Source organism: Aphelocoma coerulescens, chromosome 10 (assembly GCF_041296385.1).
Source record: "Aphelocoma coerulescens isolate FSJ_1873_10779 chromosome 10, UR_Acoe_1.0, whole genome shotgun sequence".
NCBI lineage: Eukaryota > Metazoa > Chordata > Aves > Passeriformes > Corvidae > Aphelocoma > Aphelocoma coerulescens.
Genome location: NC_091024.1, coordinates 13,184,900 through 13,199,760, shown reverse-complemented (window position 1 = coordinate 13,199,760; position 14,861 = coordinate 13,184,900). Strand labels below are relative to the sequence as shown.

The window sequence follows — 14,861 nt, the reverse complement described above, 5'->3', positions numbered from 1 at the left end:
CAAGGGAGCCCCCCTCCCCAAGGAACCTTCCCCTGGATGGTTCTATCTTGGTTTACAGAATGTGTTCTGGAGAGGACCTTGGGGTCTGGGGCACACTGATCCCTAGCTACGAAGCTTCTAAAATGTTTTGTCTCTTAGCTTAACAAACAAGTCCAAGAATGTAGGCAAAAAGCACTAGGAATACAGAAGTTGTAAAAAGGTATAACAGGGGTATAAAGGAAAAGGCAAAAATCTTCATGGCATCAGCTACAGATAGTACACACCCATATTCTTCCTACATTTCAGACCTTATTGTGGCAAGCTGAACTAAATATGTATTAGATGACCCTTAACACTAAACACTAATTTCTTCTAAATGAAGAATAGTAAAAACGCACATAGAGAAAAACACTGCCAAAAATGAAGCGGGGAGAGGGGGATGAAAAACAGGCTGCTAAAAACCACTTTATTAAATAACTTCACAGTTTTCAAACTGGCACTGCTAAAACACTGACAGATAACATGAGAAACCGATAAAGAAGCCTAGTGAGGCACATCAAAACCCAGTCTACCTCGCAGGCTGCACATACGCTGTTGTCCTGGATGGGACCTCCCGAGCCGGCACCTGCCATCACAGCCACCCACGTTCCCGCACGGTTCTCCTCCTGCAGCGAGCCAAGGCCAGCGCGCCTCTGGAGCGCCCGGGACGCGGGCGGGGTCCGGAGCGCCCCTCACGCCGCGCTCCGCGAGGCCGCTCCCGCTGCCTCTTCGGCGTGCCCGCCTTCGCACGGCCTCCGCCACCGCCCGCTGCCCCGCCGCCGGTCACTCCTACCGCCGCCGGTCACTCCCGCCGCCGGTCACTCCTACCGCCGCCGGTCACTCCTACCGCCGCCCGCTGCCCCGCCGCCGGTCACTCCCGCCGCCGGTCACTCCCACCACCGCCCGCTGCCCCGCCGCTGGTCACTCCCACCGCCGCCCGCTGCCCCGCCGCCGGTCACTCCTACCGCCGCCCGCTGCCCCGCCGCCGGTCACTCCCACCGCCGCCCGTCGCTCCCCCGCCCGTTGCCCCGCCGCTGGTCGCTCCCGCCGCCGCCCGTCGCTCCCGCCTCCGCCCGCTCCCCCGCCGCCGCCCGTCACTCCCGCCGCCGCCCGCCGCTCCCGCCGCCGCCCGTCACTCTCGCCGCCCGCCGCCCGTCGCCCCCGCGTCTCCTCGGCGCCCCCCGCCGCCACTCCCGGCGGCCCCCGCGCGCCTCCCGGCAGCCCGCGCGGCCCCGCGCGGCAGGATGATCCACGAGCTGCTGCTGGCGCTGAGCGGGTACCCGGGGGCGGCCTTCACCTGGAGCAAGCGCGGCGGCCTCCAGGTGTGCCACGGTCCCGGCCGAAGCCCACCCGGGCCCCGCCCCGCCTGGCCCCCGCCCTGCGCGGCCCGCCCGTCCTTCCGTCCGTCATCGCTGTTTCCCACTCCAGGTGTCTCAGGAGCTGCCGTTTCTGCATCCCAGCGAGACTAGCGTCCTGAACCGGCTCTGCCGCCTCGGCACCGACTACATCCGCTTCGCCGAATTCGTGGAGCAGTACACGGGACACGTACAGCAGCAGGTGGGGCCGCCGGGCCGTGGTATTTCCCGGGAAGAGCGCGGCAGGTGCCAGTAAGGCCGAGCTGCCCAGGACACAGGAGTGTCCCGCGGCCCGTGGCCCGTACCCGCGCTCGCACCGAGCAGAGCTCCAGAAAGCTCTCTGCCATGCATGTAAGGAAGGGTAGAGAGCAGTGAAAGATGAACCGAATGTAACACCTTGTTCTTGGGGAAGTCCTGTAATAATTTCTGACCACAGCAGACTGGCCAGAGTTTGTGAACTGAGTGGAATGCTCAGGACTGTGTTGTAGTCCTTCTCAGGATTTGCAAAGAGCCTTGAGATCCAAGAGGCACACTTAAGGGAAAAGAAGCACTGGTACCAGTGGCTCCCAGCACTTCCATAGGTCCACAAAAGAGCTAAATACAAATCTGCTCAAGTAACTCTTCTTGTGACAAGATTGTTTTTCTGATCACTTTCTGGTGAGCTAAGGTGCATTTCAGCCTGTTTGGAGCCGTGACTACTGCTGTGACACTGCACAGATATTAGGTTACTCTTCAGACTTGCACTAGGATGCTGATGCAGATTTTGTTTGGTTTCAGGATCACCATCCATCTCAGCAAAACCAGAGTGGATTACATGGCATTTATTTGAGAGCCTTCTGCACAGGTCTTGATTCAGTGCTGCAGCCTTATCGACAGGCACTACTTGACCTAGAACAAGAGGTAAAGGAGAGAGATACGGAACAAGAGGCTGTAATGCTGCTGACAGATTGTGGAAACTTGTCATTTCTGCAATAGACATGCTAGTAGTAGTTTCTAAGATGAAACAAGGTATTTTCCTTTCCACATTAGGGACGCCTTCCAAATTATTCCTGTGACATGCCATTGTAAATTACTTTTCATCCTAATAAGTGTTGTCCCCTCTTCCTTCAGTTCAGTAAGTTCTCCATCTGTGTCAGAGCCCACTGCTGTCTCAGACTATTTTGGCTTCTGTTTGCAGTTTTAGAGGTTTTGATTAATCTCTGCTAGACTAGTAGCTGACATATCTTGGGTAGTGTTACCATCCAGTGGTTGTGATAATTAATCTTCATTAATTGCTTTATCTTTATAGTTTCTGGCTGACCCACATCTTTCCATCTCACATGTTAATTACTCCTTGGACCAGGTATGTCATATTAATAAAGGGGTAGTGTTCTTTGGCTGTTCTTATCACTCATTGAGTGGGTGGGATAAACAAGGCTTACTCTGTCATGTCATACCATTTCTATCTAATGCCTCTACATCTGTAGTCCCTTAATCATGCTCAGAGGATCACCTGCACTTCAACACAAAGCTAAGGTCCTCCACCTTGACCCTCACACATTCCTCACTGCCTGTGCTTAGCCTGAACTACTGCTGGAATACAGTAACTTCGTGCAGCTTGGTCCAGTGGAGGGAGGACATACTTCCTAGAGAGTTGCATGTCACGTTCTTAATTTGTGGGGAAAGACAGATGAATAGTTTTATTAAATAATTGTGTTCAGCTGCTATCCACAGTTACTCGAGTATAGTTTTTTTTCCTCTCTTCCTTACATAACAACCTGGATCAATATTTCACTCCTTGTTCTGCAGTTTCAGTTACTCTTCCCCTCTGTGATGGTCATGGTGGAACAGATCAAAACTCAGAAGGTACAGTAAAATTGCAGCAAGTTTCTCTTAACAGGTTTCCTCTGTAACTGATAAAATTATTTCTGCCCCCATCCCAGTCTTCTAATACTAGAAAAGAATGTAGTTTCAGTAATGGATGCCCTATTACTAGTTCTGCTTAAGTATTGAGATTATATAATTCATTTACACTGGATTTGACTTTTTCCCTTATACCATACTCTCTGATGACTTGAATTTTATAGGACAGGATGCTGGTGGTTGGAATTTTTTCTTTTCTGAGTATGTTTTCTCTGACTGTTCCCTGAAATAAAAAAGGTAGAGGCTGATATTTTCAGAATCCAGAGATGCTTACATTTTTTTAAGAGAAACTATGGAGAGAAGCTTGGGTGTAGAGCCACACATAGAAGGCATTTTTCATCACAACACAGAGCATGTTACATCTCTCTTTCTGTAAGACTTGTTCAGCTTACTAAGGCATTTTCTTGTGACCTGAAAGTGTAGTGTTTAAATATATAAAAAGGTCAGTACAGATCCAAATAACAGACCTAGTCTAACTTTTTCTTTCTGCAGATTCATGGATGCCAGATATTGGAGACAGTCCACAAACATAGCTGTGGGGGGTTGCCTCCTGTTCGCAGTGCTCTTGAGAAGTATGTAGATACAATAAAACTATTAACTTCGTTCTTCTGGAGTTAGTGTCAAAGTGTTTCTTACCTGTTGAAACAGTACATGCAAAACAGCCTTACATGGTATAAAAGTAGGAGTACCATGCAGGGAAAACCATCACAATCCCCATTATTTATCTAAAGCAGGCTTGTGGTGGGAATGAAGGCTCTCTTCATACTTTGGATTAAGGGCTCAGAAAGCTTCAGACCCAGGTTTTTTTTCTTCTTTTGAAGTCTACGTGAATTGTTTTGCATATGGTAGACCTGTTACTGATTTTTGATCCTTCAAAATGATAAATGTGACTGTGTGAGTGTTGTGATGTTTGTGTGTCCTTGTGGAGAAAGTCAGACTCCTTAAAATGTCATTTAAGTAGAAACAGCAGCCACTGCAGACTTACACCTCTGGTCTACTAGCAGATTTCTATGGAGAAGCCACATATTCAGAGGATATGTTAGCTTAGTTTTGCACCTTTTAGTTTCATCCGCTCTTCTCTATTAAAAAAAAAAAATAATAAAATACCACATTAGCCATTTAGTACTTGCCATACTGCCTGGCTGACTAACTGGACCTCCATACAATGACATACAATGAGGTTTTGATTACTGTGTGCAAAGGCCTGACTGACTGTTTCTTTTGACCTCAGGATTCTGGCTGTGTGTCATGGAGTCATGTATAAGCAGCTCTCTGCCTGGATGCTGCACGGATTGCTACTAGACCAACATGAAGAGTTCTTTATCAAACAGGGCCCCTCTTCTGGAAATGTCCCTAGCCAACCTGAAGAAGATGACGATGACTTAGGAATTGGGGGACTTACAGGAAAACAGCTACGAGAACTTCAGGACCTGGTAAGATCTACAAGTCATAGCTTGGCACCTTTGGTCTTAGGGAACCAAAGAAGGAGTGTATTGTATTCTGCTTCAGTGCGAGCTATGCTACGCCAGACATATATTGAAACCTGCTAGGATGGTAAATCAAGATAATATTGTAATAGGTTGCTGCTAGGCATAAGGGACAGAGACCTATTGTTTGGCCCAGTTGGATAACCCCAGGGCAGAAAGCCCTTTGGATGGAATCTGTGTAGATGCTGATGTCAGGTAATGGGAACTGCCGCATGCCCACTGCTCTTGACTGACTGGTTTCTCATTCCTTATGGTCAACACTGTGATCTGTCTAACACAGGCATTGGTGGTAGTGTGAGGAATTGCAAGGGACAGGGTGTGGGGAACTTGGCTGTTGATGTGATTTGCACACTTTTTATGGGCAGCTGGGTCAGGTGCCTTTCTTGCACCATTAGTTGTGTGAATGTTACCTAACAGGTTAATGCTACTGACATTACTGGTAGAAAATGTGCTATGTGAGAGTCAAGAGACTGCTAAGCAAGGGAGCAACCTGCCAGCACACTGGTGAAATGTGGTAACTCTTCCTGGAGATGCTATAGTATTAGAGTGCCCTTTTGCAAAGCAGCTTTCTCAGTGGAGTAGTCTTCCACACTATGAGCATTTGAATAGTGTCTGAATAGAGAACAGTGTGGAGCAAGTTCAACTCTAAATTCACACTCTAGTTTGTGGTGAGAAAACATTTCATGGGCACCTATGGAGTTAGTGTGGTGCTTGCAGCTTGGCTGTGACCAGACAGAAACTATGTGTTGCATACTAATTAAGTGCCCTGTGCCAACAGTCTCTGCTGAAAACAGACTACACCCAGAGAAAAACAGGGGAAAACTTTAAAAGGCAGTTAGTGGAAAAATCTGTTATTTCACTATATCAGATAAAGAAAGAATGTGAAAATTGTTGAGTCTTCTAGGTCCATGGTGGGAATTGTGGACTAAGCAACTTCTTTCTTCAGTATTATCAACTAACAGTGTTGGCAATTCTTCAGTCAAAGAGTAAAATAAGAAATCTTGAGTGTTAGTGTGATAGACTGATAAAATACTTGGGTGTTGCTCGTCTAAAAGCGTCACTAGAATCTTAGGAAAAGAATTGCCAACCTGTTAACATCAGTGTACAAAGTTGTACTGAACTTTTCTATTGAAATGAGGAATTTTGTAGATGGCAAATGTTCTCAAAAATTTGTTTGGGTGATTATTTCTGGATTATGGACCACTGAAACTAATTCTCCAGTAACAAGAAAGCCAGATGAAATAATCAATATTGTGTTCCTGAAGGAAGATCTTGCCTCCGTACTTGGAATTATTTATTAACCTTCAGAAAATAATTTAGTAACTTACTGTGTTCTAAAACAGCTTTCACAGGAACTGAGAAAATTGCCTTATCTTTGCTAGCAAGACTTAGGATTTTTATCCTATTTGCTCACTAGTGGAGGCGTTCATATTTGGCCTGTATCACAAGTGTTCTAAGAGTGTTAAAACATAGGAATGGGTGTAGGAGAGGATTATTTTTGGTAATGCTAGTTAACATGGTTATGGCAGCAAAAGACTGATTTGCATTTGCAATAAAAACTCCTTTTGCTGATGTAACATTATCCTTTGGTACAGCCAGTTTGTTGCTGTTCCACAGAGGTTTAGCTTCTTTTCCCCTTCTGCTCCACTCTGATGGAAGCAGTATCTCTAGGGAGATCTGCTAGCATACCAGAAGCATAAGCAAGTTTACTGGCTTACTTAAATGATATAAATCAGTTTTGCTACCTTTCTGCTTACTTCAAACATTCTTGGATGCCCTCTCACACACACCCACACACCCCCCTTTATACACCTTTTCTATCTGGCTTTCTCACAGTGTTTTCCATGTGATTTCTTTTTCCTGGTGTCTCTGGCAGCGCTTGATTGAGGAGGAGAACATGTTGGCTCCGTCTCTCAAGCAGTTTTCTTTGAGAGTAGAAATGCTGCCTTCATACATTCCTGTACGGGTTGCTGAGAAAATCCTCTTTGTGGGAGAATCTGTACAGATGTTTGAGAATCAGAATGTTAACCTGACCAGAAAAGGTAAGGAATATCTTTCTTTGCTCAGTTATGAGTGACTGACACGTAGTTTCCAAAATGCCGCATTAATGAATTCCTCAACAGTCACCGACTATTGGCTGTTATTCTTCAGACTATATGGATAGTTGTGCCAGGACAGAGCAGTAGTCCCAGTGTTCTGCTTCTGATGGATTCCAAGGGAGAGGTGTAAATACAGGATGAGTAAATAACCCTTTCCAAACATAGTCTCCAAGTTTCCAGCAGCAAGTCACCACGTGATTTGTTCTGGATAAAGCGATTGCAAAGGCCTTGTTTTCTTTTCAATTTGCATCCCTCTCCTTAAAGGCTGCAGACAAAGGCACATCTTGCTCTGAGTGTATACATTACAGAATGGTGTCATGGCATTAACCTGCATCCACAAACAGGAGAGATTCACTTGCAAGGTGGTCCCAAAAGTTGCTATGAAAGACAAATTATATGGAGTCTTAAAGACAGCAAGGGAGAGATGATTCTAGCTGATGGTTCTCTCTGAGAGCTTGATTACACTGGGGGTGGTTTGGGAAATATATTCCTACACCAATGGGGGAGGACTGCTGTGATGGCTCTACCTTGAGCATGTCTATGCAAAAGTACTTAAATTACTTGAGCAACATTACAGAGAACAAAGGACCAATTCTGTTGGACTGTTTTCTTGCATTAGCAGAAGCAAGGGGAAAAGAAATTGGTCTTCTAGCTCAGTTGGTTAAAAAAAAAAAGTCCCCAAGTTCAAGCAGTAGGATAGATTTGAAAGGGGCAGGGGTATGGGGAGAACCAAACCAAGTGGTTAATGCGGAGGAAAAGTTTGTGGGTTCAAAGATCTAGCTCAGTCCTAGAAAAAGGGCTGTTAGCAGCAACCATTTAGGTAGAAAATATTTGGGGGTTTTACTGTCATGGCAAGTGTCTATACTGTAACTGCACTTGCAATAGTAATCTTATACCTTGGTACTTGTACTTTGAGGCCTCCACGGTCCTTGCCAGACCTGAGACAGTGCTGCCTGGACAGCCTTTCTGTTCCACTGTGCTGGAATGGCTCTGCACGTCTCCAAATGGCATCCCTTTTTACTCTGCAAAACTTCTCATTGCTGCACAGGCTCCATCCTAAAAAACCAGGAGGACACTTTTGCAGCAGAGCTACATCGACTCAAGCAGCAACCACTCTTTAGTTTGGTGGACTTTGAATCAGTGGTTGACTGGATACGGAGCACTGTTGCTGAGGTGAGCATCCTAGGAAGGGTATCTACTGTGCAGGCTGAGAAACTCTTAAGTTTTGTGAAGGACTGGAAGAAGGGGGCTCTCTAACTGGTCTCAGAGCTTCACGTAAACCCAACTTCTAATGACAAAAGGACATTAACAAATACTATGCTCTTTCATGAGGGAAAGAAAGGAATTTTTGTATATTTTTATATTTCACTTGAAATTACTTCAGAACTTTTCATTTGCTTTCAGCATAATGGCATCTCATTGAGCACATGCCTTGGCAATTTTTAATCTTTTTTTCACTTGGAGCAGGGAGGAGAACCTAAGAAAATGGGGAGATTAGAGAAACAAGAGCAAAGCTGGGGTAGAACTGATTTCATAGGAATTTGCAGGTTTTTTTGTCACAGGTCTTCATGTTTCTTAGGCAGAGTTTTTTGCTGGTATATACCAAGAATTTTAACTGCTAGCATGAGCTGCTACACAGGACTCTTAGTGTGCTCTTGTACTTTATATAGCATTTTGTATAGGTGCTTTTTTTTGTATGCATCACAAGTGTATTAAGACAGCAGCTACTCTTCTCTCTGAATGGGTGAGGTAATTGAGGGGAAGTTTCTGTTGTTTTGATTTTTGTTTCTTCACTAGCATCTTTGGAAACTGATGGTGGAGGAATCGGATCTACTGGGACAGCTGAAGGTAATGCAACTGCTACTTTGTTTTTGCTAAAGCAGTTCTTTCTTCCCTTCTTTCTTTCTATTAAATACTTTACTGCCTTACACTCTGGGCTTTCTTCATTTAGGTAAAGCTGTTTTCATTTTCCAGTCTCAAGAATGAGCATACACTGATAGAACTTGGTCAGAGGCAGAGATAGAGGGGTATGTGTATGTGCTTTTGTAGCTTACATTTTGAAGCAATGTAGACTATTTGGTCAGTGAATAAAATTCAGAGCTCTCCAAATGTGTTTTGGAACAGCAGTTGTCCAAATAATAAAAATGGGTGCTATCAGCTAGGATGCTTAAAATTTCTGCTCAGTTTTTGGTATGTTAGGTACAAAAAAATTATCTCCACAGATTATAAAAGACTTTTACCTTTTGGGAAGAGGTGAGCTGTTTCAGGCCTTCATTGACACTGCACAGCATATGTTAAAGACACCACCTACGGCTGTAACTGAACATGGTGAGTGTTGCTTATGTGCTTATCAAACTGTCCTCACTGTGGTATAGCAGGAAAGTGGAAAGCCATGTCCAGTACAGAAGAGCTCTATCTTAACCCTCTACACTATGTAATTAGTTTTAAAACTATAGCACCTGTGAATTAGAATGTCTCACAGAGTGAGTGAAAACAAACTCTCAGAAACCTTCTGATGGCAGGTATTTGAAACTGGAATTAAAAGAGTGTCAATAGTGCATAAGTGTTGTCTTTTAGGACCAAGAATAAATAATTAACGGGTGCAAAATTAGCACTAGCTGCATCATCTTGAGCTGATATGTGTTCTCTTGTTGTCAGATGTCAACATTGCATTTCAGCAGTCTGCTCATAAGGTGCTGTTAGATGATGACAATCTTCTTCCTCTTCTTCACTTAACCATTGAGTATCATGGAAAGGAACATAAAGGTATCTACTTGATTTTTATGTTTAAAATAAGAGGGGAGATGATGACCTTATTTTCAAATCCTATTACCTACCTTTCTCTCAAGTTAAAGAAACACTAATTTTGTTCCCTTTACTGCCCTGTGTGAGGGCCTAGACTGCACTGGCTCTTCTTAATTCTGTTCTTTCCCTTTTCTTTCTTGCCATGGTTGTACTGAGAAGATAATAATTGATAATTCAGCACCTTACTTGTTTTTAGATGCTTCTCAGACTCGTGAAGGGCCTTCCCGGGAATTATCTCCACGTGAAGCCCCCACATCTGGATGGGCAGCTCTGGGCCTTTCTTACAAAGTTCAATGGCCACTGCACATTCTTTTTACTCCTGCTGTTCTCGAGAAGTAAGTACTAGGTATGGTCTTTCTACATTAATCTGTATGTTCCCTGATCTGAGGCATTCACTAATGTGTTGGGCTTTTTTTTCTCTCTATGGAGAGAAAGGTAAAGCTATTGCTCCCTGAACCTTAAAATGGCTCATTCCACTTACTCATATTGAAAGTACTTGTAATGACAGTAAGACCTGCAAGATGCTGACAGATCTGCACTGATTTACAAACAGTGCTACTTTAACAAACAGTGTTTTCATTGACAGCTCCCCTCCTTACACTGAAACTAGCTTTATATTTTTTAGGTCAGTAATCAATACAAGCAGAAATCTTACTCTGCAAGATGTACCACAGGGCACGTGGGCCATGACCTGATGGACCCTAACTATTGGCAGTCACCTCCTGTTTCTTTTTCCAGTCTTGCATTGTTACCTTCTCCAGTACCTGCAGCGGAGGAAGATTTTAGTCTTAAACCACTTTGTATTTTTTAATTGTAGGTACAATGTTGTGTTCAAATACCTGCTGAGTGTGCGACGAGTCCAGGCTGAGCTACAGCACTGCTGGGCTCTCCAGATGCAACGCAAACACCTGAAATCTAACAGAACAGATGCCATCAAGTGGCGTCTGAGGGATCACATGGCTTTCCTTGTGGACAATCTTCAGTATTATCTGCAGGTCAGTATTACAGAGAAAGATAAACTGTATCACTTAATCAGAAACTGGCAGAAATGCATGGAGGCAGCACTGAAGACCTATCTCAGGTTTCTGATTTCTTGTACCTGAAGGAAATCAGGACTTCCTTCACAAGTGTAGAGCTTCCTCCAAGTTCCCAAACTACTGCTACAATTAGAAAGTTTTTGGACTTGTGAATCAGTGAAATGGAAGAGTTCTTTAGTAACTCCCTAGTGCTACTAAATGTTTGTGACAAACCAGTCATCTCTGAAGGACCATCATTAAGATACCATCCTGGTTCCTTCTCTTGCCTCTTTAAGTGAACTCTACTTGGAGTTAAATTTTGGGTTTTTTTGTTTGGTTGGTTTGGTTTTCAAAGAATTGAGAGGGGGCCTGGCTTTCTAAATTCTCCACAGTAATCTGGCTGAGCTTTTGTACTGCAGCCTTTGCCCTAAGATTCCAAATAGTATCTCCCAGTATAACTTCAGAAATTACTACAATCAAATACCTTTGTTTACATGCTAGCTATATATTTTTTTCATAGTTAAAGAAAGTGACCATTTTCCTTTCTACTTAGATATTACTTAGGCATTAAAAATTGTTGTGTACTCCACATTACGTACTGCTCTTGTATATAATTCCCCATTCATCAGCCAGAGAGGAGGGGATCCTCAACCTCTAACTTAAGAGTAGCAATAAGGAAAGTAAGTTTCTTACTCCAAACTTCTGGCTGGTCTCAAGCACTCCCAATTCCTAAATCACTAATAAGGTATGTTCACATATCCATCAGGTGGATGTACTGGAGTCTCAGTTCTCACAGCTTCTGCAGCAGATAAACGCCACAAGAGATTTTGAGAGTATACGATTGGCTCACGATCATTTCTTAAGTAATTTGCTGGCTCAGTCTTTCATCCTCCTAAAACCTGTAAGTAGGTCTTGTTTTCACCTTTTTCTACCAATTCTCCAAGTGCCCTAAGAAACACACCTTTTTGAACAGATATGACAAATCATGTATTTTAAAACAGATCAGTGATAATCTTCTGCAGATCGCAGAGTACAATTCTCGGAGTAAGGCAGGTATAAACTATAACTGATAATTCAATTTAGATCATCTAATTTACAGTTGGTGTGTGTGAATGCTGCATTCCTGGCAATTTTAAGTCAAGCTTATTTCAGTGTTCAGTTAATCTTAATAACTTGTATTTTATCACTATGTTTTTATCACAGGCTATTTCATTAAAGAAGTACTAATAAGCAGAGTGCTGGGAACTGAATTCCTGAGGGACTCATACTGATATGCATTAAGAGTAGGAAAAATTCCCTCTTCTACTTAAGAGAATAAAAATAGTTGAGATATTTCTGAGTGGACTTAGGGTCTTTTTAATTTTGTTAATTTAAAAAAGTTAGAAGTATTTTTATAAACAGCCTCACAAAAATACTTGCAAAGAAAGTTAGTTTCAATGAAACAGTGTCTCTGTGCTCATCTATGAGGTTATTGTAGAATAAAGGTGGCAGAATAGTAATTGTGCAGTCAGATCAACTGATACAAAAGAAATTCCTAGTTTAGTGAACAGTGAAGGCAAAGCCTTGAACCATATCTCTTGTTGGTCTTTATCCTGCTTTCTTAATCCCAAAGCTGCAGTGATGACCTCCTGGTTGGATAGAGAAACCAGTGTGCAGCTCCTGTGCCTATCTGGATGATTCATGCCAACTGCTGTTTTCCCAGAAATGTCTGCAAAAGGTTGTGGGAGGGGTAGAGGGGAGATGCACCATAACATTTAAATCCTTTTCCCATAGAAAACCTTACAAAAATGCTACATTAGTATCTTCCTTCCTGACTAAAAATACAGTATCAGCAACATCTTTGTTATGAATATTACAACTTTTCAGGTACCTACTTTCTCTTTGTGTTTGAATGTTTCAACTACTAATTTGTACTTTTTATTCCATGTAGGTTTTCCACTGCTTAAATGAAATTCTGGATCTTTGTCATAGTTTTTGTTCTCTGGTCAGTCAGAATCTGGGCCCATTAGATGAACGGGGAGCTGCACAACTCAGTATTTTGGTGAAGGTGAATCTATGTTTCTGTGGATCTGTTCTTCTCCCATGCAAACATTTGCCTAAGCAGCTACCTTGGCTTTAACAGCTGTAGAGAAAGAGTGCGTGTAAGCAGAGGCCTTCTATGTAAATGCTTGTAATTATTTTAACTAATCAACTCTTCCTGGCTTGGAAATTCTAAGTGCACAGAGAGGAGGAATGGGGGCAGATACTGGAATAGAAAGGAGGCAGAGGTTGGTACCCCTCCTTTTGGATAACTAACATCTAGGAATTCTTGTGGCTCACACCTTACCTTAGCCTAGACCACAAGCATCACATCTCTTGCAGTGATTCTTTTCTTCAGGCTGTTAAAGGACTAGCTAGGCAGAAACAAGAGATGAGATGCTTGCTTTCCTTCTCTTCTGAGAGGGCCCAGAACTGACATCTTCCAATTTGTAGGGATTCAGTCGTCAGTCATCACTTCTCTTCAAGATTCTCTCGAGTGTTCGCAATCATCAGATAAACTCTGACTTAGCTCAACTGCTACTACGCTTGGATTATAACAAGTACTACACCCAGGCTGGAGGAACCTTGGGCAGGTAGGAATAGCTTGTGGGTTGCTTGTAGCATTATCCAGAGGTACATGAAGTACAAAGCCATTTTTATTGATTGCTTCTAATTATTTTGGCTTACACTAAGTGTTGATAAATACTATGACAGAAAAGTAACAAATCAGCATTTTTGGGTATCATGCTTTCTCCCCTTTGAGTTCCTTTTGGCAGAAAGTTGAACAAGCTGCTAGCTCATACTGGCTGAAAAATGCTGGGGTGGGTTGGTAAAGGGAGTTACTTTCAATGTGTAGTTAATACTGTACCTTTCTCTTGCAGTTTTGGCGTCTAAGCACTAAAGGCCTTTCCTTCAGGCTGTGACTAGTGATGCATCAGGTGCTGGAGACTGGTGTTCTTGGACAGTTGGAGAGTTTGCACTCAGCTGAATTTTTCTTTGTAGCTGGCTTTTGCCTGGTGAACTGTTTCAGAAGGAATTGGCAAGAAGTGCCACTTATGTGAGGCTGCCCAGCAATTACAGAAAGCTACTCCATTTCTTCTGAACTAGTAAAAATACGCTTTCTGAAGCCCTGCATGTACTTGTAAGTGCTTCTAGGGAGGCAATCTGAACCTCTTCAGAAAGTGAAAAAAACCAGAATTATGATGTCTGGACTCTTCAGCTGAACTACGATGTCTTTACTCTTCAGCTGGACTATGCTTCACTTCAAGTTCAAGGATGGAGGAAGGAATCTTGTTCTTGACTACAAATGAAGTTGTGGCTGTATTCAGAAGTTCCACTTGTGTAGTAAGCTGATTTACAGTACACAATGTCTGCTAATCAAATACCACCAGGTAGATGGAACAGCAGTAGCAATTTTCAATTGAGGTGAAGGGAGAGGGAAGAAGAAATAGATTTTTAAAAATCTCTTCTCATCCAGTGCACTAGTCTCGTATATGTGTATAGGTCATGGAGACACTAGTGGTATCACATGCTTTCTCTATACAGTTTAATAGTTTATGTGCTAAAATTACACTTGCCAAGACAGGAGCTTTGCCCTATTTGAGTACAAAGCACCCTCTGCCGGCAGAAAAATGGTAAGGAGATGCTTACCTGGGATGTTCACCTGTGCTGTTCTCATTCCAGACTATTTAGAATGCTACTAGTGACTACCCTACTGAACCAAAATAAAAATACCTTGTCATGCAATTATATGGAGTATTGTCAATGTCTGCAGCCCAGTGCAAAGGGAACAGCGTGGCACAGCCTTGTCTGTCATTGAAAAGCAGTATCTGGCAGGAACTTCTTGCCTGTTGCTAAGATTTCCTAGCCTTGCTATAATGTACAGACTGTCTTGATGCAATTCCATTTGAATGACTGGCAAAAGAGAACCCTCCAGTCCATCCCTGGGGTGTTGTATCAGGTTTCCCAATTTGAACACAAACGCTGCCAGGAACCCAGCCTCCCCCTCAAAGGGTTGGTACTTGCACACAGCTCATACTGGAGTTACATGTCCTTGGGGGAAAAAAATCCTCTCTGCTCACTAAGACACAGTAACAACAGCCAGCAAGTGTAAGACCTGGCACCTTCCACGCATTACAGCTGTTTATGGTAGGACTACAC

The 14,861-nt window shown here is 43.4% G+C and overlaps 2 protein-coding genes across 2 annotated transcripts in view; one reads left to right on the top strand and one right to left on the bottom strand.

Moving 5' to 3' along the window:
* The window catches only part of IQGAP1 (IQ motif containing GTPase activating protein 1), a 56,355-nt gene extending 55,463 nt beyond the window's left edge, over nucleotides 1–892 (bottom strand). The window contains exon 1 of the mRNA XM_069026371.1: nucleotides 552–892. Within this exon, the coding sequence (XP_068882472.1) occupies nucleotides 552–567 (16 nt within the window). The 5' untranslated portion in view covers nucleotides 568–892. The remainder of the gene's footprint in view (nucleotides 1–551) is intronic.
* A 332-nt stretch (nucleotides 893–1,224) lies between these two features.
* TUBGCP4 (tubulin gamma complex component 4) lies at nucleotides 1,225–14,652 on the top strand. The gene is made up of 18 exons (XM_069025786.1): nucleotides 1,225–1,340; nucleotides 1,447–1,575; nucleotides 2,151–2,273; nucleotides 2,662–2,715; nucleotides 3,162–3,218; nucleotides 3,768–3,847; nucleotides 4,507–4,708; nucleotides 6,639–6,804; nucleotides 7,910–8,034; nucleotides 8,659–8,709; nucleotides 9,084–9,189; nucleotides 9,520–9,627; nucleotides 9,863–10,001; nucleotides 10,484–10,661; nucleotides 11,449–11,583; nucleotides 12,613–12,729; nucleotides 13,155–13,294; nucleotides 13,583–14,652. Exons 1-18 carry the CDS (start codon nucleotides 1,263–1,265, stop codon nucleotides 13,593–13,595), a joined length of 2,001 nt encoding a protein of 666 aa, XP_068881887.1. The 5' UTR covers nucleotides 1,225–1,262; the 3' UTR covers nucleotides 13,596–14,652.
* The last annotated feature ends 209 nt before the right edge of the window (nucleotides 14,653–14,861 follow it).